At 45.3% G+C, this 22775-nt stretch overlaps 1 protein-coding gene across 2 annotated transcripts; it reads left to right on the top strand.

Annotated features, from left to right (window-relative positions):
- The first annotated feature begins 477 nt into the window (after positions 1-477).
- Positions 478-22050, top strand: slc24a4b (solute carrier family 24 member 4b). Of its 2 annotated transcripts, none has more exons than XM_019867964.1 (17): positions 478-1147; positions 4873-4980; positions 10105-10181; positions 12153-12227; positions 12417-12501; positions 12590-12693; positions 12894-12968; positions 13057-13082; positions 13781-13834; positions 16411-16502; positions 17667-17836; positions 17930-18065; positions 18162-18328; positions 18588-18702; positions 19083-19195; positions 19303-19368; positions 19480-22050. In XM_019867964.1, the coding sequence occupies exons 1-17, from the start codon at positions 985-987 to the stop codon at positions 19627-19629; spliced, it is 1776 nt and encodes a 591-aa protein (XP_019723523.1). In that variant the 5' UTR covers positions 478-984; the 3' UTR covers positions 19630-22050. The 2 variants fall into 2 exon arrangements, with proteins under 2 accessions (XP_019723523.1, XP_019723521.1); XM_019867962.1 differs by having other exon boundaries at positions 479-1147; positions 17924-18065.
- The last annotated feature ends 725 nt before the right edge of the window (positions 22051-22775 follow it).

The following is a 22775-nucleotide window of genomic DNA, read 5'->3' on the forward strand; positions in this document are numbered from 1 at the left end:
AACATTCTGTTACTCGCATGCAGCGGCGACTGTGTATTTGGGGCAGGTCGGTGAGAGAGTAGATTCAGAATTTAATGCTGTGTGTGTTTCTTTTCAATATGAGTCCATCACGAAGACCCGCACAAGTGACTCGGTATGACACATAAAAGGCAAGGTGCTGGCAATGTCGTTTTTTTTTTTTTTTTGTCCTCTCAACATATCAACCACTGATTGGCCTTTGGTTTCATAACACAGGATTGGATGATTTGCTGCCTGCACAAATGGCATGACGGCGAGCTCCAAATCCTTGCTTTGATCTCTAAAAACGTGACAGCTGATTGACGAATTGGTGTCAATCGTGGACAATGGAGGAGCCCACTGTCTCATTGAGATTGGGGGTGGGGGGAGGGGGGGGGGCGAGTGGATGAAGGTCGGCCTGGTAGGAGGAGGGCCGAATCCATGTGGAGGGAGGGAGGGAGGGAGGGAGGAGTTAGACTCTGCTGCACGAGCACGACTGATGCCTGAATGTGACAATTTACCTCCACGACCACGCACGCGCGCACGCACGCACGCTCACTCACGCACAGAGCATCAGGCGCAGGTGCGTGGACTCGCTCCCCACGCAGCTGAGCGAACCTCCGTTGATGACGGGACGTTGGAGTCTTTGGAGGGAAAAAAAAAACGCCAAACTACAGCGAGGAGGAGAAAGGACAGCCTCTTTTTTTTTTTAATGTTGTTGTTTTTTTGGGTTGAACCTTCCCCCTCGACACTCCACTCCGCTCCTCTCCACGGGACAAAATGCACGCCGGTGTGGGAGCCTGCTCGCTTTTCTTATCCCCTCGCCAAATGAAATGGTCGTCCTACTGAAATGAGGACCTCATCTCAGCTGGGTTCATTGTGAAAAAAAAAAAAAAAAGGGGCGCTTTCTTCGACTTATTTCAAGGACGGCGACCGAGGAAAATAAACTAATTAGGGAAATAAAAGTGGCCGGAGGACGAAGGAGACATGGAGCGGGACGACACCGTGAAGGCGCCGAAGAAGAAGAAGAGCATCATGGCGAAGATGTTTAAAGTTCGCAAAAGGAGGGAGATGCTGTTTGTACAGGTGTGCTTCATCTGCAGTGCCCTCTTAGTGGCGTGGACCATGTCGGCGCTGTTGACCAAAGCAGGTGAGTGCTTGGACGACACAAACGCACACATGGACGCACGATATCTGCATTATAATCACGCACCGCAACAAATGCGATCTGGCGGCGCGATACGTTGAATGCAACGCCGCTGCATTCCTCTGCAGATTCTTGATGCCGCCTGTCCTAAAACCACCCAACTTAGAATGCGTTCGTGTTTATTGAACTACGCCGAGGTTGCCTTTTACGATGTTTCTTCGTATTGCCGCAGTGTGCGCCCCGTGGCAGCTTGCACATTTTTTTTTTTTTAATTTGGAGAGGAGGCACAGGCGCGTAATCACGGCGCACGCACGCTTCCTGTTTTACATGCACACACACGACGGGACCGGGAATCTGTTTGATTTGTCGGATTTTTTTTTTTTTTTTTTTTTTTTTTTGCAGCACGATCCACTGTTACCGCGCACCGTGGTCAGCACCTCCCCCATCATACACGCACACGTATGGATGGTGATTCCCCCCCCTCAGTGTAATTGAGATGGGCAGTCATGTGTGGTGCGTGTGATGTCCCTCACTCTCTACACATGACCCACCCCCCTTTCATGTCAAAAGTCTTCCCTTTAGGCTTGTGCAAACACTGACATGCAGAGCATCCCAAACGCAGCATCACAGCCGTTATGTAATCCACGCACCAACCTTGGGAATATTGGTTGAGCATCCCGCTAAAACAGCAGGGATCCGAGGTGAACTAGTGGGCAATGCGCGTATACAAGGGGGGTGTCAGTGTTTCATCAGTGCTCTCATTGCAAGATGTGACCTGGATTTGGAGAAAAGAAGTGGTGGGGGGACAATGTCATAAATATCATTTGAGAGATTTTGCATACAGTCAACCCGCACTTATTCCTGAGGTCACAAATTTTTCTGTGCAAATAAAAAAACAGATTGCTGAAAAAAGCATTTGATCCGCGGCTCTCCAAAAATAGCCCCAGAATTATCTAATTTTCGTGTTACTATTGATAAAGCACATAAGTGAAGATATTTATAGAAAACAAAAATGACAGGACGGTGGCATGGAGGTGGCAGCTTTGTAGCCAGAAAAAAGAGCAATTGTTTCTGTCATCTATTTGAATAATTTTTTTTAGATTGAGTTGCACTATTTTAGGTTAAGCAGTTTGCAGCAACATCAATGTGGCCACCATTTTTGTGGAATTTTTTAGCAGAAACTTGTCAGCCAATCAGAGATCTTCCTTGCCCAACCGCCTTGTCTCAAGATACATTGTTGTGTGAATTATATTCTCGTGCATCGGGAGTTGCTTTTTACATAATCAAAAACCCCTCTATGTCTCCACGAGGTTATCATTTTGACATAAAATGGGTTTCCGTCTTCCTTGAATGTCGTTTTAGACAAACGTATGTATATGACTTTTTCCCCCCCTATTTTCTAAGACCCTGCTCCCACAAATGAGACACCCCACTGTCGTCTGACAGCGACCCCATCTCACATGTATCAAATTGTTGTCAGTGTTTCACTAATGTAGTCCATACACGCGCTCAGTGCCTCTGCTCTCATTAAGCTCTTTTTTTTGACCGTGTCGTGGGATCTGTCCATCTGCACCCACTTAGCCTCCGTTGGGGGGGGCTACAGATAGCATCAGAAAACTCTCCTCACTGTAGGGCAGATCTCCAGCGAAATCCACAGTTTCATTAATTACATTAAAACAAGAGGCTTAAATGATTACTCTGCAATGATCTCATACATGCGAGTGCAAAGCTCTCATTTCCAAAGGCAGCATTTTATATACGCACGCGCGTGCGTGTAAAACACCTGACCTACGCAGTCGTAGCCATGGCGGGACTGTTGTAAAGAAGCCTCGGGAATTTTTCATCTGCAGTTTGACAGCCATGTGGGCCTATGGGAGAACAGCAGAAATCCCCTTTGAACCCACGAGGCCTGCCATAATCAGATCCATTTAATTGAATAGATCTTTCTGAGGAAGGGGCGAAGGCTATGAGGGGGGGTGTCGGCAAACAAGAATGTCTGAAGAAAAACCTGTTTGCACTCGCCTGATTTATAGTGGCGTGTTGATTGTTCAGAATAATCCAGATGGATGAGATTTGATGCTCCTCTCCTGGGTCATACACCGCCATAAAAAAGGCAGAGGCGTGACATGCCGCCTTGCATGCTGATCCTGAAGCGGATGTGGGTGTGAGAGAGATGTGATGGACAGAGCTTTTCTTTTTTTGCTCTTGTTGTCCGACGACTGAAGGCGAACGTGTTCGCAGCCTAGCAAGGTTGATGGGCGCATGTTTGGCCTTGGTCCCCCACCCCCCCCTGCATCCCCCCGGTAGGTTGATTGAACCGAGCTTGAGGATGTCCTCGCCAACGTACCGGCCTGCTGAAATCCTCAGGCTTGTGTTTAGCAAATGGAAGGAAGTGGCACCGCTACGCTAAGAATATGAGCTTTAAGAGATTCAGTGTATCAAACATTTCACAAACATAAAAAAAAAAAAAAAATGGCATTGGTTTTTGAGCAATGTTTTTACGGGCAGCGGCGGAAGACATAAACAGCGAATGGTGGTCACTGCTGTGACTTTCAGTTGATGTCTTTAGTCAACGGGTGTATTGGCTGGCAAGTACATTGGTCATAAAGCAACTTAATTCATTCAAGGTGGTCCGACATACTCCAAATGACTGGGGTTAGTCTTGATGGTCACATCGAAATATTGGTTAGTCAGCAACTTGGTATGTTAAACCATACTGTGCTTATGAATATTCCGGCCAAATATGGCGGCGATGCATGAAATCAATTCAGAAATGGGGAAAAAAGAAAACAATTCAGAACCGTCACATGCTGAAAATAATTTGCTGCGCGCGTTAACATCAAAGAGGTGGAAGCATCGTCCCTCTGTTGGGAAATTAGCCTTTGCATCAGGCGGGCAAAAGTGGCAAACGCGTTTCACGAGGTATGCTTTGCCCGCTTTGCCAAAATTTCCATCGAATCGGTTTCTTCAACTCTTTCAAGTCCAGATGTCACCCATATCTTTATTTGTTCATGCCTTGCTTCCTCAGTTGTGGCTAGAGGGCAGCTTGGCCCGCTGAGGCATCACGGTGTCCTTCACATGGTGAAAGCGCCGATTATAACCGTGTCATGTGAGTGGACTTTTGCAAGCGCAATCTGCGTGACCTCACAAGCCAGAAGTCGGACTGACTGGTTGGCTGTATTGCACGCTCTTGCGCAGCAATAATTAGGCCCTTACGTCACCCAAATCGACTCATCATTTTGCGCACAGCAAACAGTTTTCTCATCTTGCCAGAGGCCTCATGTCATTTGTGTGGTACAAATGATGGAGAAAAGAAAAAAAAAAAGGTGTCATTTGTGTGGTACAAATGATGGAGAAAAAAAAAAAAAGGCAAGTTGAAAACACATCCAGGCGGGCTGGTACGATTTTACGTAAGATATTTAGGGCTGCAGTGCTTGTCCTCGTTTACAGAGGCTTAAGAGCAGAAAAGTGTGCGGCAGCTTCGTTTTTGATGCACTCTTGTGGGAGAAATTTAAAAAAAAAAAAAAAGTTGGACATCCACATAGGACACATTTCGGGGATTAAGAATGACAACCATCCATCTCGATTTTTGAGAGTCCCTCAAAACAGAAACCGTTTGCATGTTCACTCTTACCTCACGCCTACTAGTGATACGCCTGAGTGCAAAAGGGGTTTTCAAACTATCTCATAAGCAGCGCTAAATCGGAATCTTTTTGTTTGCTCTGCAGGCCACGGCATGATAATGGAGGACCGTCCCGATCCGGAGCACTGGGGGAGGCGGCTCATGGCGTCGGTGGCCGAAAATGAAACGGAGCCCAAGAACTGTTCGGCGCCAGGTATGCCGGCCAACACCGTTTTAGTTTTGACATTCGTGCTGCTTTGAGGCTGAGCAAGCACAAGACTCTTCATAAGAAAACTGAATGGTGCTACCTGATCACTGTCAGCGATTATTTATGAGAGCCAAATAGGCCGTAATGTGTTTTTATAGCTTGCTCTGTTGCCTCTAAATTGTTCGGAAGCATCGAGCGCGCCCAAATTGAGATGAGGAATTGCTGTACATGTAGATGAGATCTTTCATGGCAACAAAACACATTTTGGAATTGTTGCTCTGTCAAAATCCTTGACATTTTCAAACATGGCCCATACCATGCTGAAATTATTTTTTGTTTTTCCATTCACCATGACTTTGTTGGCGAAAATGTGGGATTTGATTCACTTTTGTTGCGACTTCGCCTTGATCTGGAGCGACGCCATGGGCACTCAAAGGCTACCCAGTCTCGTGTTGATTGAACCACAACAGGATGCCTTCAGATTTATCCGTGGTTATAAATACTTATTCCATTGGACTATCTGCAACTACATCTGTTTTGTGTTCTCGGCGCGAGTCGCAAAGTGGTACGACTGTTTCGTGTGCGGCAGCGAATGTTTCTATTTCGGAAGACGTCACAGTGATTCATTGCGGCCCGCGGGCGATTCTTCCGGACGTAATCATCCAAAGAGTGTTTTCAAGCAACAGCAAGTAATTATTTAACCAAATGGGGTGCGTGTCAATTTGAGGATTTGTTTTGTTTGTCTATCATACAGTATGGAAGAACAGCAGGGCGCAGGCAATTTGGATGTCATTTCAAGTGTCACAAGCTGCCCGACGGGGCCCCAACGGGCTATTACCTCATTTCTGCTCCCGCTCTGGAATTATTCAAATCAGCTGCGTCGTCGTACCCAACTGTGAAACACAACCACCAAGCACGTTTTTTTTTTTTTTTACAACACTCATAAACGGATTCAGCATGTGACTTTTTCTTTGTTGCGGCATAAAAGTCGCGGGCAACTGATTGAATGACTGGCATCCTGGAAATTTTCCTCAACAGAAGCCTAATCCTTAAAGATTACCATCATCCAGCCCCCGCCCCCCTTTTTTTTTACAAAAAGTCCCCTCGTGCACCAGACTGAACGTCTCATTCCGCATCACCTCATTCACTTCAATCTTTAGAACACCCCCCCGCTCCTTGCACCGCTCTGTTTTGTCAGCGTGAGTCAGTCATATGACTCGCATCATCTCAGAAAGAATGCCGCCATGGACACATGTGTCGCTTTGTTGCAAAACCGATTGGTCTGTTCTGACCGGTTGCGGAGCACATGACTCACTCGGATTGTTCCTGCAATTTATCATTCCAAGAGTTCTCGCAAGTCATGTCTCGTCACGTCACTCGTGGCCCATTTCTCCAGCAGCCTTGTTAGCGCTTTTGGTGCTAAGTGTTCTGATTACTGATTCATTTATTGTTTGTTTGTTAAAAAAAATAAAAAAAAAACGCATGGGAAGAGAACCTTCAAAAACAAGTGTTCTGATTACTGATTCATTTATTGCTTGTTTGTTAAAAAAAAAACGCATGGGAAGAGAACCTTCAAAAAAAAAAAAAAGAAAGCTTTTTTTAATCATCGCAATAAAAATGGAGAGAAATAAATTGCAATGACATCAGCCCTACTTGTGTATCTTTAAAAAGCGTACCGACCTGCAAAAGCAGCAATGTACCAACTGCTTGTCCTGCGCTTAGAGTCGAAGAACTGTTTAGAATCTCTTTTGTGCGTTTTACTGCGGGAAGCATCCACAGCAGCCAAACAAGTATGACTTCAATGCAATACCGTGAAACATGTCATCAACTTGTGTTGATTCCACAGTGGACCGAGCGCTGACTAAGTGGGCTTCTCCCTTGAGAGGGACGCGCTGGGTTTAAATGGATGGAAGTTGATAAGGATGAGAAGGATCGCTGGAAGTGTGTGTGTGTGTGTGTGTGTGTGGGGGGGGTGTTTATATGCTGAGCGGGCAGCCCTACTGAGGCTCCATTTCACCGCACTGCATAGATCACACTTGACTTTCCTTATCATTATTGATAGAAGCCTCGCAAGGTGCTGCCGCCCATTTAATGTTGGTCTTAAGTGCATTTTTATGGATGTTCTCGCTTGAATGCGACGCCGTTCTCGCAGGCAGGATGAGGCTTGACTCAGTCCAGTCAATATGCCGGGATGCGTGATCGCTGGATGTGCTGCATTTTCTCTGCGGTACTGTGTTGAAAATGGCGTCGTTTGGACATGAGGAATTTATGTATTTTTTTTGGCGGGGGGGGGGGTCCGAAAACATTTGAGACAATGTGGAGTGTATTGCTCAGGTGCAACCAGCAGAGGCGCTGTTTTGGCTCAAAAGACCAACATGGCCTCAGCTCGGCGCGGTTACAAATCCTTTGTAACTTTGTTCTGTTCAATACTGTACTTACCTGGAAACAGGAGTTCAGAACTTTGAGCCCCCCCCCAGCCCATATTTGAAAACATGTCATTTCACAGCAGTGAACCTTGCGGCCCAACGGTTTCAGCCCCGTTCAGCGATCGTACGCAAACGCCACCTAACAGGAGTTCATGCTTAACTGTGTGCATGTTCGTGTGGAATGGCGTGTCTCTGAGTGCTTAAATGAACATGTGAGCAGCGCTCCACATGTGACGCGAGCATGTGGATGTATTGACCCGCCAAGGGAAGAGGATAATGGTGTGTATGCGTGCGTGCTTTCGTAGTTCTCCATACAAGACTGCGTACATGGCGTTTTGATACACACGAGCAGCAGCAATTATCTAATTGGCCAATCGTGACCCAGAAGAATTCTTCAGCTCTTATCGTCTCTCGAGTATAACGCTGTACGGTGCTGCGGCATTCTGGTTTGATTCCCCCGTGTGACAGAAAGTTAATGTCCGAGACATTGCACGTGGTATGGAGTTGAGTTGTGTACGCAAGACTTGACTGCAGCGTAGAGAAGACTTCATGGGAGGCTGAGCTCGCTATTATGCAACACATTCAGTGTCTGCTATCTTACACGATTTTGAACAAAGGAATCCCAGTGGCTGGTTTGCTTTGTTTTTTTTAAGTCGGCATCATCGCACTGAGAGCCGTTTGTCGTATTATGACACTCGGCTGAAGTGAAGTCTTAATCTGATACGATCTGATCTGCGTTTACAATAATAAACTTTTTTTTTTTTTTTTTTTTGACTTCATCCCTGGCAGGGTCAATAGAAACGAAGACCACTCTTGCATTGGACCCATTAAATTGTGCTAAATGGCCAATGAGGGATGATGGGATATGTTATGAAGGGAAAAGGTTTGACATTTTGGAAACTCTGATGACATTTTACCGCATGCATTCCCATTTAGCTTAATTTATATGACTAAATGAAAACAATTATTCTAATCTTAACCAACCTAGCCCGGAGAGGGTGGGGGGAGGGACATTTCAAAGTACTTACATGTGAGGACCAACGTCCTTCGAATCGCTGTGCTGCGGAGTCGTTTCATAAAATCTTCAAACTTCTTGTGAGCTGTCTGTGTGGTCTTATAATGAGCTGATAAAAGAAGCCGATGGGGGGGCTTGGGGGCGGATTGTGCTGAACACACACACACGCGCACACAAAATGAGTTATTTCTTGCATAAGCAGCCCAGAAAGATGTCCGAACACAGAACGTGAGGTCTATTTTTAGATTTGTGGCTTAGCTTCTCCTCAAGAGGACTTTTATTTATATTTTTTTGGCCTTCTATTCTCATGCTGCTCTTTCATTTCTGATCTTCCTCCTTTATTGCCCTTAACTGAATCTAATCATTCAAAAGGAATGCAAGGTGCACTGAAAAAAACGAATTGACTCCATTTTATTTATTCAAGTGGCTGCAGTGTTGTACAAAGGGAGGAAAACAGTTTGATATGGGTGATTTTTGTCGGGGTGGAGAGTCCAACTGTCTTGCCAGACTTTGAAATATGAATTTATATAGTCCCAAGGACTTATTTTCCTTCGCAAAGTGACTTTGCCTGTCCATATGCTAATGTTGTCGCCGGCCTATTTAAAGGCGTCACTTATGTCGTCCCCGTCCCCTCGTGTTGGTCTGTCCTTGAGCGGTGAAGAACGTCGGCGTGTTTGTGTCCGAGCGAGAGGCGCACGCTTGTCCGCTCAGGTGTCACCGAGGACTGGGACGTGACCACTGCTGACGTGCAAACACCTTGGCGGTCGCACGCTGTCAACGGCTACTCGGGTTGTGCTATTTGTGCTGTTGAATGATCGAATTGGCCACTTGCTGCTTGTGAAAATTCACAAAGTCCTTGTTTGCAGGAAAATAATGGGTTTGAAGTGTTTGACTCTATGTTGATAAACGCGCAGTCAGAAATTGTTTTTCATTTGTTTGATAGCAAGTGAAGAAAGAGGGGCTGCAGAATAGATGTTATATGATCATGCTACATTTGCCGCAGCGTTGCAAATGCTTGTCGGCTTCATTCATGTGTGCACACACATCACTGAGTATAAAATATATATTTCCATATCCATGCACGCTCATACTCGCAACAGTGAGGTTAGGACAGATGCAGCAGAGTGAAGTCTCAGGTGAGCCCTGTTCCACTTCCTGAGTCCATATGTGACCAGGTCCCAAAACGTGCCTTTTATTTCATTTTACGCTGTCACCACACCGCAACGTATCCATCCTGACCCGACGGTAAACATTGAAGTAATTTGCCTCAAAGAAGATCGCTGTTGCTTATTGTCGCCTCAAGTGAAGTAGCTGCAGGGGCATTGCTCTATGCATGTATTTGCGAACTTTTGAGGTTCTGTTTGGGGAAATGAGTGCCCCTCCTTTTCAAAATGGCTTGATATGAGATCGTCAAGGCGTTTTTTTTTTTTTCATGATTGTATTTACCAGTTAGGTTGTGAAGAACATTGACCCTGTTGCATAATATATCCAGGCCTTGAAGGGCCGTCATCGTGATCCAGGGTGGTGAGGTCATGAAGGTCTGCTGACCCGTCACAATGTCACACAAGTGGTCTGGGGTGCAGCGGGGGAAGGGAGGAAGAGGAGCCGGGCGATGATGGCGGTGGACACGTGCCTTACTGTCATGCCGCCGATGTCGTGCGTTGACTGTGACATTTCCTCTCTCCCCAGCAATACACGAGTTCCCCGATGACCTTTTCACCAACAACGAGCGAAAGAGCGGCGCGATCCTCCTGCACATTGCAGCGGTGAGACAAACAATCTTTCGAAGTTTCGTTTTGCACCTGCACCCATCACAGCAAAAACAGCAACTTGATAAGCCCATGAGAAATTTTTTAAAGCTGTTGTAGGTTTTACTTACAAATGACGTCTGTACAACACAGTGGTCAATGTTAAAGTGCTTTGTTTTTTCTTTTATGGGCGGGCTGGGGCAGTCAAGCAAAAGTGTTGTAATCATTTTGGCAAATTAGAACTTGCAGCGCTAAAATCAAATCTACTCATGCAGGCCATAAATTGCACACACGGCTAATGTGCAGCGTGCAAGCGACGGCTATCAAATATTAATTGTATATCCCGGAGTGTTGGAAATGAAGTCCTCCTAAATATTCATTAAGTATTTAAAGTAATTCTCAGCCCGCTCATGGTGACTTCCATGTTGGTTTGAGTCATGATTGTGCTGAGACAAAAATAAAGATAAGTCATTTTAGTGAATGACTTCATTTATTACTCCTGTCATGTGCCACATTTGGATTGTGAACACAAGAACATCACTTAAAAAAAAATAATACTTTGCCTTAAGGTTTGAGCCACAGGACTTGTTCACTAGTGCACAAGTAACTGTATTCTCGTTTTTTTCCCCACCAACGTAGTGTTTTGACCAAACATTCACTTGTCTTTTGTCATCTAGTGCAAGACCATTGAATTGCTCTGCCTTTTACATACATCGCTCACAGAGCTAGATGATCAAAGACATAGTAGTTGTTGGAAATAAATATTTTGGGGTCCAAATAAGTGCACAGTGGACCACACAACAATAATGGGGGAATTATTGGTTTCTTACAAAATAGCACGACTGTGTTGGAATCATGTCTTTTGACCTTCTTTGTTCTTAATTCGAATAAAAAAGCGTTTTAAGTTGCAAGTGCGAGTGTAGTATAATACCGCTACCTCACTCTCAAAATATGGTTAAGCACTTAACTACGGAAGCCGAGGAGTAATGTCACCTCATCGCAGTGAAAACACAGACCGGCTCTGTTAAAAAAATAAAGGCAAACCTAAGCGCCAGGTTAGCTTTAAAACTACAAATCCCTAAACCTGAATACGACTGTTCATTATCAAAAGATGACTTTCAAGACCGAGATACGGCCGGCCTTGCTTTTTTCCCCCCACTTGCCTCCCCTGAAAATATGTTTCCCTTGACGTAGGCTGTCAGCTCTGCTGTGCCTGCGCTGCCCCCTGTGGATAGCATAGAGCACAGCAGCACAAACCATGCTCCTCTCTCACCTGATCTATAATTTATCAATTCAACCTCAGCTACCGAAATAGGCCGCCTGACACCCCCCCCCCTCCATCCCACCCCACGAGCCCCCACGGGAGCGTGAGCACGAAACCCTCATGCTTTTATTCTCCCATGATGACATCTAAACACGTTTATGGTAAATTGTTGGCTACAGACTTTGAGTAAATAAGATCATTTAATTGACAATTTGCTCTGCGCCTATTTTCAACAAAGTGGCATCGCTAGACAAATATCATTATGCGTGGACATGCATTTATGAGGGTCATTTTCAGTCTTTGTCTTGATAAGCTCACTAATGATTCATGTGTTAACCCAGTTTGCAGGGTATTTTCATAGCGGGCTATTTGGGTGCTTGTAGGACTGCAAAAACTGTATGAAGGAAATATGATCATCTGCAGCAAAATCTCTTGGACTGACATTTTCTCACTGTGGGTTTTATTAATTTTTGTAAAAAAAAAACATCTTGTGACCAACATCCATGTACTGTTGATGCCAAGAAAAATACTATAAAATGAAGAGAATGAGTGAATAAATTATTAAACTTCTCGGTTGGTGCTTCTGACAGTGTAAATGCTTCATTTGCACTATGCACGATAGTGCCATTTGCCTCAAACATGGCAACATTTATTTTTTTTTCATGAATTGAAATCCTATTTAAATCAAATGTCCTCGATTTGAATTCCACTGCCTGTGACCGCAGGCCCTCTACATGTTCCTGGCACTCGCCATCACGTGTGACGAGTATTTTGTGACATCACTGGAGAAGATATGTGAGGTACTTTGGGGGCATTTAGGGCTTTATTTATATTAAGGCTGCCATTTTTAATTTTTTTTAATCGCATCACCATTTGCGCTCTTTTCATGCAGAAACTACATCTTAGTGAAGATTTTATCTAAATTAAGGCTGCCATTTAATTTTTTTTTTTTTTTTTATCACATCACCATATCCGCTCTTTTCATGCAGAAACTACATCTTAGTGAAGACGTTGCCGGCGCCACCTTCATGGCAGCTGGCAGCTCTGCGCCCGAGCTTTTTGCCTCAGTCATTGGTAGACACACACACACACACACACACACACACACACACACACGGTTGGTGTTACCAGCAATCCTGATAGGCTGCCTTCTTTTGTGCAGGTGTCTTCATCACCCACGGAGACGTGGGGGTAGGGACCATTGTTGGCTCGGCCGTCTTCAACATCCTTTGCATTATCGGAGTGTGCGGCATCTTCGCCGGACAGGTGTGTGCGTGCGTTCAAACCTGTGAGTTTCGGGGACCCAGTGCATCTGCGTCCTCACTGTTCACGGACAAATGCCCTCTTAAGATGGTTTTCTTGTGGAGGTTTGATTGAAAATAAAAACATCTCTGGTTGACTTGAAGAGAATGGAGCCAACGCTCAAGTGCTGGCATGAAATCTTGTATCTTCTGTGCACCTCGTAGGTGGTGATGCTGACTTGGTGGGCAGTTTTTCGAGATTCCTTCTATTATATCCTGTCTGTCATCGCTCTTATTGCAGTAAGTTGGACTCATTGATGAATGTCGTCGTTACATTCGACAACTTGTAATGTTTTTTTGTTTTTTTTCCCCACCTTACACGTTGCAGTTCATCTATGACGAGAAGATTGTGTGGTGAGTCAAATGACACAACCTCAATTTGCGCCTATTTATCGGGAATTGTCATGATTTTATGTGCAGGTATTGCTCATTTCAGCCTAAGCCATGCCCCGCCCCCAAAATGTTATGCCATTCAATGAGTAATTGTGGTTAAAGGTTAAAGGTTAGCATGGTGTTTCCAGCTTGATTATTGATTATGAATCGCTTATTTCAGGCAGACTCTTCAAAAGAAACTGCCTCAGCAGTCTGCGCTACCTCAAGTAGTGATGGGGCGGAGAAAAAAAAAGCTGATAAATATTCATTACTTGAGCTTCTTTTTTCTTTTTATAAAGTTCCTTTTTCTTTATCCCAATCTTATCTCCAAATCTGGGAGCGATTTGATAAGAAATGTTCTGCGCTTCTACTCCCCCTCTAAAAAAAAAAAAAAAACCTCAATCATTTAATTAGTTGCCACAGAGGCTGTAGTCCCTTTTTATCCATTAATTGCTGATTTCAGCCTCGGAACCCCGGTACAAAGTTCTCACCGAGTGCACTACTGCTGCCTCAAAACACCGCCGCGTGTCATGTACAATATAATTAGAATAGAACTAAACTTTATAGAAAAGGATATGTACCTACATGTATGAGAGTGGATTTTTGCTTGAGGTTACCGTAAGTGGTTGTAGCTCATGGCGATTCTAACCTATTTTTTTTATTTTTTTATCTTGTTTTAGGTGGGAGAGTTTAGTGCTGGTGGTTATGTATGCTGGATACATTCTGGTCATGAAGTAAGTGCTCAGTCAGTTTGCAGGCTCTCGGGCAACATTTAAACCTTTTGACTGCGATGTGCTACCAGTCAGTCGATATTCAGGATATTGCATTTAGCACTGTTGATCTTGAAAGCACGTCAACGTCGACGACCGCCGTGCGTTTTATGACGATCGGTCTCCATGTGGTGCCAACAGCGCTTATCAAAATGACCGATGAAAACGATCCTCATTTCGGGTTTTAAGCGATCAATCGCACCGACGATAAAACTAAAGTGCTGACACTCTGAGATCGTGATGGTGGTAAAAAAAGGGGAACATAGCGACATTACTTCAAGCTCCTGTAGGATATCATGGTCATGATAAGAATAAAAAAAAAATGTAATTGGACTTGTTTTTCCTTCATCACAGATATTGTCAGTTTGTCTTTCCAAAAGAATGCTATCATTATTGAATCAAGTATTTTTCCCCCCTCCTTAACCCATTCAGGGACAACAGAGGTCATCTCATCATGCAAAAAAATTTAATTCAATGTTAAAATATAGACTGAGGCGCGTGTGTGATCCGATGCAACAAGCCGCCGCCATGGCGTGTGCGTCTGTCTGGGTCCAGCTGGTAATCTGTGTTGCACTCTCAGCAGCGGAGGCAGCAGCCCGCTCGCTCTCGCTGCCACCACAGGCTTAATCTTCCGCTCCATGCGGCCCTAAAGAGCAGCGGCTTAACCGGATCATTCCTCTCTCCTTCTTCATTCTGTAGGCAAGACACAATTTACCGAGGGGATGCTGTCATGTGGCACCCCCCTCCTAAAATATCCACTGGTCATTTTAAGTTATTCCTTTCAAAATGGAGGTTGCATGGAGGTGTTTCCTCTCCACTCAGAACCGCCATTTTTTTTTTAAACAAAATGCACAGTAGAGGTCAAACCAGAGAAATCTGTTTTGAAGTGCAATTTTCCTAAATGAGCAGCTTTGTTTCCAACTCCAACACGACACGGCAATTAAAATAAACAAGCTTGTGCAACGTTGCGAAGGGTGGTTGTTACGACATAAATAATTCACACCGTTTGCACTTACTGTAATTTTTCAAAGAGGAAATTTGGCCAAGTTGCTGAAATCCTTTTAACCCCCCCCACCCACCCCCTGCTTGTTCAACACTGTGTAGGAGTTAACAGGGGCCACCGACTCTGTTCACAAGAGCCACTCGTGTTTTCTATTTGGTGTGCCGGGAAGGTTCCGTGACAAATGGCCCAAAAGATAGATTTTAAATCCAAGCTCCTTCCCTTCAAAGTCATCCCTGAAGTCTAATGCGCATTCGCAGCCTTCTCTGCCACGCTTTCACGTACTCCTGGAAGGATTCTTCGGCCAGTGGCGTCATCACTAGCCATCTTGATGTCATCCACTTCAAGATTGGTCCCCAAGTCAGCTACGTAGGAAGGTTGATCTCTGCAGGGAACCGCCGGATGCTCGGCATTGTCTGTCCCACACCGACAGAGAAAACTCCAAAGTTTGTCGTTGAAATACGATATCTTTTGTGGCACCAGTCCTGGAATATTTCTGACTCACCTTGTACGCTAGATCCTCAGACATTTAATTTTAATCGCCTGTTTCATCTTCATAAAGTGCAGCGCTTGGCAATGAAAGGGCTCGGGTTTTTGCAAAGTAACAGATCCGTCACAAGACCGCCACATCTGCCAAAGCTCATCAATTTTTACGCGTGGCACCTTGTGTGCAAGCGCACGCCTCGGTACCGTTTCTGAATGGCAGTTTGCCCCTTCACGCGGCGGTAAACGACTTGGTTCCTTTCTTTTATTTAGCAATGGGCATGACTCATCAATTTAATTTCCAAGGCGCATTGTGGGGAAACCGTATAGGGAGTGGCTTATGTTCGCAACACGTTCAAACGGCTTTTGCAGGAATACGTCGTGCGCTATATCGTGAATGGGGGACTGATTTCAAGCACGGCGTGAGTCTGAAGAACAGCAGCAAAGAATCGGAATGCCTTTTGAAAGGGGCGAAAAACAACAAAGAAGGCTCTGAAACCAAAGCCAAATGGAATCACGTTGCATTACAAACCGTTTGGAGGACATTGGGTTCTGTTGAGCCGGAAATGACCAGAAACAGAGCGGCTTTTGTGCTGTCTCGTGTTCTTAGCTTTGTCATTGTCATATGGATTGATACATTTATTGACATGTCATGCACCAAAGTGCCCTAACTCACATGGGATTATAAGAAAGTAATTGCACATCCTGAACATTTTATTCACGAGTATGGTTCTCAAATCATCATTCATGCTGCAATAAAATAAAAATGAATCATTTTTGATACCCCCCAGATTACACAATAGACATATTCTTGTCTCCTCTGATGTGGGTAAACTTTCATACATGGGGAGGTAAAAAAAAATGAGTCTTGTGGCCGAACCCTGTGAAGCCAATTTCAGGCTTTGTGTGCATTTGTAATGCACATTTTGTGCAAAGTAGGTCCTCTCATGCTACGGCTGTTAACAGAGTAAACGAGAGATTTTTTAGCTCCTGAATATATTTCAAAACAAGTCTTTGATCTCCGCTGACCGATCCTCTTGTGCGCCTCCCTCCCCAGATTCAACTCCAGCATGCAGGCTTTCTTCATGGGGAGCTCCAAGAAGAACGTGGCCAACGGCAACGCGGCCACCAGCAGTGAGATGGAGGACGGTAATGCGCCTTATTGTTGGGATGACGACCCGTCAGTGCCTTTGCTGGCCACAGGTAAGGTTAATCAGACAGGCGGCGAGGGACAACAGGAAGCGGCCTCGTCTTGGCCCCATGACATGTACATCATTGAGGAAATGTGACTTTCTTTGGCAAAACCTCCGCGGGAGGTCATGTGGCTTTTCATCTCGCCTCCTGTTCTGCTCAACTTGCTTTCACAATTGCTTCATCTGATTCGTTCTCTCTACTGGGCGAGACGCTTTAATTCTCTCTAAAGATTGGCAAACTTCCACTTGCTGTGATCCCAATGAACTGTATTACATTAACCGCTCTTAATATACTGCCTGTGAATGACCCGCGGCCCCTCATTTTTCTTCACTTCTGAAGCTTTTTATTCAATTAGATGCTAAGGCGTGCGTGAGAATGCTGTCTGAAGTCATATAGTGTGGAAAGAGAAAGGTAAGGCGGAGGCGCAATCAGCCGTGGGTACCGTTGCCGAAGCGGCTCGCCTCCCGGGTACACGTTGCGATGGCCGTTTTCGTCAGTGTCATCTGTGAATGGCGAGTACGCACCGTTGCTCCGTGAAGGTTAACTTCTTATTACGATTGAATGACAGTTAAGAATGCCAAAAGCAATACATGAAGTCCACTTGCAGTTAATGAGCATTCTCCACGCTAACGTCGCAAAGTCAAGTCGAGCTTCCTGTTGAAGTTTTTGTCATATTTTAGTGTCATGGGATTGCAACTTTCTTGAAAAAAAAAATACTTCAATAACATTTATCATTCTTTTGAGCCACTTGTCTTAGTTCTTCACTAATTTCTGTGATTACTGACTGGATCTAACCCGCCGCCTGTCTGTTTAGCCTTACTAAACTTGCTCCTGCTTGTTGTCAGCGATGCTGTGCCGCTCTGTTTGTGTTGCATCCTACTTTTCCGCTGCTGCTCTCTCGGCACGCTCCCGACTGAAGTGGTAATGAATTCAAGAAATGTTTACACACTTAATATATTCGCCTTCTTGCATGCATGAGTCCAAATTACACTAACGAGGGCAAAGTTGGGGAAAAAAAAGTAATCTTTTGGTTGGCAGAGGAGCCGTAATGTGCCAGGGAGTCATTCTTTGCTGTTTTTACACGATGTCAAATGTACCGTCTTCACCCCGCGACTCCAGTGAAGCCCACCAAGGCTTACAGCCGCGGCTCGGTGGTGATGGTGGACGAGATCATGAACGCCAGCCCGTCCAAGTTCCGCTTCCCCGAAGCGGGCCTGCGGATCATGGTCACCAGCCACTTTGGACCCAAGACCCGCTTGCGCATGGCGAGCCGCCTCATCATCACAGAGGTACACACGGGAGTTGTGGCAGACTGGCGTTGTCCCGTTTCTACGTGGACGCCGTGTGCCCGGGATTTAGTGTCTCTCTTCTGAAAGCGCCAGAAGTTGGTCCAGGCAGCCAATGGCATGGAGACGCAAGTGATTGACGGCAAGACGGACATCGAGAACGGCAACGTACCCGAGGACAAACCCACTGAGGAGGAGGAGGAAAGCGGCATCTCCCCGTTTGGTCTTCCCAGTACGTGGCCGATCGGGACGGTCGTGACATAATTGACCCCTTCGCTCTCGTGAGCGACTGAAAACACAGACGACCGAAATGCTTTGTGTTTTGCAGAGGGCTGTGGCAACAAAATCAAGTGGCTGATCTCATGGCCGCTGCTTCTGTTGTTGTTCTTCACCGTCCCAAATTGCGGGAAGCCACGCTGGGAAAGATGCTTCATGCTCTCCTTTATCCTCTCAACCGTCTGGATCGCAGTCTTCTCTTACCTGATGGTCTGGATGGTAAGTTTTTGGCACTCTGTGTATGTATTGTTGTTTTTGGTGTTATTTGACCGCACTGTCATACGATCAGGTGTCTCGAATGTTTTGATGACATGAAACCAAAATGAGCCTAGCGCAAATTGGTGTCAATCAAGATTCAGATCATCATTTTACTGCACAACCAGTCGGTGATAATGGATGACAATGACGGAACGTTAATGTCGAAAAATTATCCGTTAAGTCTAGAATGGCTTATTAAGAGTTCCTGCCCTCTTTGCAGGTGACCATCATTGGCTACACTTTGGGAATCCCCGACGTCATCATGGGGATCACCTTCCTGGCAGCAGGCACCAGCGTCCCCGACTGCATCGCCAGTCTTATCGTGGCTCGTCAAGGTCAACCCCCCCCCCCCCCCCCCCCCCCCCCAAACTCATTTCGCAACATCACCCATAAAAATAAATAGTTTAAGGACTGCTTCGGTTCCGGGCATGTGCACATGCATTTGCAGCAAAGACACTCAGTAACTTCCACTATAACAGCACAGGCTAAACTTAATCCCTCCCCAGCATACAAAAATGTTGAGATGCCCCCCCCCGCCCCACCCCAATCCCTCTGCGTCGAATTTAATAATACATCTCCACGCGGACTGTGTATAAAATGTCATGACCACGCCGATGTGCCGTAAATGCTTCCGGGAATTTGTACATTCGAGATACACTTGTCGTAGCGTTGCTCATATCTGTTCTCATGTCCACACTTGCGTGGTGTGTTTCAGGCTTGGGAGACATGGCCGTATCCAACACTATCGGGAGCAACGTTTTTGACATCCTCGTGGGCTTGGGCGTCCCCTGGGCGCTCCAAACCATGTGTGTTGACTACGGATCGGAGGTGCCGCTTGCTTGCCTGTTTCTTTCATTCACTCTGTTTTGCGCCACCGCGAGTGTTTGCTGGACTTACGCGATGGCACTAAAGTGAGACTGTTTCGTCTTTTGCAGGTGATGATCAACAGTCGAGGGCTTGTGTATTCGGTGGTGCTTCTGCTGGGATCTGTAGCCCTCACAGTGAGTGGTTTTTTTTTCCGCTTCTCGTTCTGTGGGCATTGAATTAATCGCAATTGAGTCAACGCCCTGGGAATGAAACTGACCTAGTCGTTTGTTTTGCACCGCAAACAGGTACTGGGCATTCACCTGAACAAGTGGCGTCTGGATCTGAAGCTGGGCCTATATGTTCTGGTCCTGTACGCCGTCTTCCTCTGCTTCTCGGTCATGATCGAATACAACGTCTTCACTTTTGTCAACTTGCCTATGTGCTTTGAGGATTAACATGCGGTGTAGCAGCAGCAGCCGGACACCAAAACAATCCTCACAGCCCCAAAGTCCCACCCTTCCCTTCAATAATACTGGACCTATGTGATTCCACCCCCCCACGTTGTCTGTGTAGTCCCAAGTGTGTCCATGCGGTGGCACACTTGAGTCATTTTGCATCGAATCTTCGCTCACACAGTGCCAGTCCTTGATACTCATTTCGAGGATTGCCTGTTCCTGCAGTACTGCTGTCCACCTGTCTATTTCGTCCATCCATTTAGCACGCCTTTAGCTGTCTGCGGTGGGGGACTCCAGAATTTAATTCTGCCCCCCCCCCCCACCTCCAACCCACCCATTGTCACCATGTCGTCACTCTTTCATGTTGACAGAATCCTCACAAGGTTTACTGAGAACTCCAGGACCCAAAGAGAAAAGCACACACTTTTTTTTTTTTTTTTTGCGCCCCTAAGACGAGGGTCTTGTCCTTGGCAGCTTCCCTCCTGCAGCTACCAACTTGACGCAAGGAACTACAAACTCTATCCCTCAGTGACCGCCTGCAAACTTTTCTCACCTCACTTGATTAAAAAAAAAAAAAAAAGAAACAACTTTTTCAGGACTGTTTGGGAAGCATCATGGCAAACCGAATTTTTGAGTTGAGACTGTACTGCACAACATCGAACTGTCCACAATTTATTTCTTTTTGTAATTCGTTTTTTTTTTTTTTTTGGTCAAGAATCCCTCCATCTTTTTGTGAAAGACAGAGGGAGAGCATGTTGCAACCCACTCGAAACAACTTTTTACGCAGATGACTTCTTGTGCTGGATGGAGATTTGAACACCCTCAGCGCTCACTCAAATCAACCATCTTCAGATCAGTGGGATGGATTTTGATTTGATTTTTGCCATCAACTTTTGAGACAAAGGAACTAGACGGCTATCTCGATGCTGACTGTCTGCTAGACCACCCCCCCCCCCCCTGGCCAGTAAGCGGGGGGGGGGGCCAACCACAGCCACCAGTGATCAGGGACAGCTCTTTGGTGGGGGGGCTATCGTGTTGATATGAGTTGTATGTAGATACTGCACTTTAAGAGCCATCCTCTCATTCTGAATCAACTAGTGCTTCCTTTGGTGCGCGTGTGTGTGAGATACGAATGTGTGTGTGTGTGTGTGTGTGTGTGTGTGTGTGTGTGTGTGTGTGTGTGTGTGTGTGTGTGTGAGACTACGATGAGCACACCCGCCTCTTGTCCGCAGTGCATGCTGGGATGTTAAATGCAGTGTTCCCCTTCCTCCCTCAAGCACAGCGCAAAGGCTGCTTGTGTCCATCAGGCATCTCCATGGCAACCGCCTGGTCCAGTTTTACAAAGAGTAAAAAAAAAAAAGAATTAAAAAATCGGCAGCTACCGTGCAATTTGTTGCAAAATTGCAAGTGATGAGCCGAGCTACGGAAAATTATGACAAAAACTGGTGGGTAGGGGGTGATATTCCTGTGCCACATATGTCGGCCGGCACTTGTATATGCAATCTCAATGTCATGACTTGTGTGCGCGTGCGTGACACGAGGCCCCTGCCAGGTCGCCATGATGATGTTGTTCGTTTAGTACTCGATGTGTGAGCTCACAGGTGTGCTTTGTCATTTGTAAAATTTTTTTTTTACATTTTTTTTTGTGATTGCTGTCGAACTGAGCCAAAGGATGGACACTATGGTCCCCTTTTCCACAAAGGGCCAAAACGAGCGACGCGATGGATCGGTAATGTTTTGTCTGGACTTTTGTCACTTTTTGAGGACCTGGATTAGAGCACTTGGGAGAGTTGGAACGCCGCCTCCTTGAAGATGCTCGTCCATTTCTATGCTTGATGGAGGTGACCACACAGGGCCCAATCTGTAGATACACCTTATTGTACTCGTTTGGAGTCCAAATGTGCAATTAGTTTTTCTTTTGTTCTTTAGGCTGCTCTGTGTGGTCCTATCTTGGTTGCCGGGTTGGAATTTTGTCCTCCTTAACTTGTTGTTGAGCTTGCGTTTGTCAGCAAGTCTTTTTCTTTGTTTTTTTTTTTTTTTCTGGAGGAAGAAGAAGATGGGAGGGGGCGGGGAGAATTATTTGATGCAGAGTGGATGTCAGTCCAAATGTACAAAACTATCACGCACACGCTGTGGAAAGGTGATGAAAACACGAGAGGACTCGTGTGTATTTCGTTCATTGAATGCGACCTGATGCACTGTGAGCTCAATGTGATGTGGGAGTTGTCAACAATAACTGATGAACAAAAAAAAAAAGTCTAATGTAAAGTTAGTTACTATTAAAAAAAAAAAAACTAAAAAATATACCGTATAACTTATATGAATGTATTGTCTTGCTATACTGGACATATCCAACCAATGCATTTTACTGTAAAGCAATAATGTGAAGAAAAAAAATAAAATGGCAAAATCATTCCTGTACGTTTGTCTCCGAACTTCTTGCGTCATTGGTGAAATTCAAGTCATTGAATACTTGGATATAAAAAAGTTTTATTTTATGCCAGGCCTGATGTGTGTGAGTGTGCAAAGTTTTGTCCGACAAAAAGAGCTTTTCTTTGCGAACAGCATATTGCCAAGGAAACCAAAATAAAAAGCTTTCAATAGGTATTCATCTCAAACATCTTCAGATGAAACAGCCAAGATGACTAAATTGTCCCCACGGACATTGTTTAAAATATGACTTGTATAAAGCAAGACCAAAACATTTTTGCTTTTGTTGCGTACAATGGGAAGAACAGAAATGGATGTTTAATTTGAATCTTTAAAAGTACCCCAGTAAGAATAAGTGATACAAAGAATGGATGGGTTAATTCCTACTATGACGAGTTGACTTTATTTTTTTTAGGGGGGGGTGGTGGTGACAATCCGTTATATAAAATCTAACTTCCCAGCTATCGTGGCGCATTCGCCATCTCCACTAGGGGGCAATATTGACTCACAAGTCAAGCTTTCTTTTCCCGCAAAGCCATGACTGAAACCGCATCTTTTTTAACGGGATGAGGTGTTTGGGGGTCAGGTTTTTATTTTTATTTATTTATTTAGTTTTGATGATAGTTGTTTGTATGCTTTGAGAGGCAGCCATCTGATGAATGGGGTCAGCATGGATACCGTGCAGGGTGCATCCGCCTAATGAGCATGGGGTTTTG

The sequence above is a fragment of the Hippocampus comes genome, unplaced genomic scaffold, assembly GCF_001891065.2.
Source record: "Hippocampus comes isolate QL1 unplaced genomic scaffold, H_comes_QL1_v1.1 scaffold259, whole genome shotgun sequence".
Taxonomy (NCBI): domain Eukaryota; kingdom Metazoa; phylum Chordata; class Actinopteri; order Syngnathiformes; family Syngnathidae; genus Hippocampus; species Hippocampus comes.

Bases quoted from the DNA above. Each gene is read 5' to 3' on its own strand.
- slc24a4b (XM_019867962.1), top strand. From the start codon at position 985: ATGGAGCGGGACGACACCGTGAAGGCGCCGAAGAAGAAGAAGAGCATC. The intron at 17,837-17,923 runs GTACACACGGGA...CTCTTCTGAAAG, and splicing joins GCCGCCTCATCATCACAGAG to CGCCAGAAGTTGGTCCAGGC. The intron at 18,703-19,082 runs GTCAACCCCCCC...GGTGTGTTTCAG, and splicing joins TCTTATCGTGGCTCGTCAAG to GCTTGGGAGACATGGCCGTA.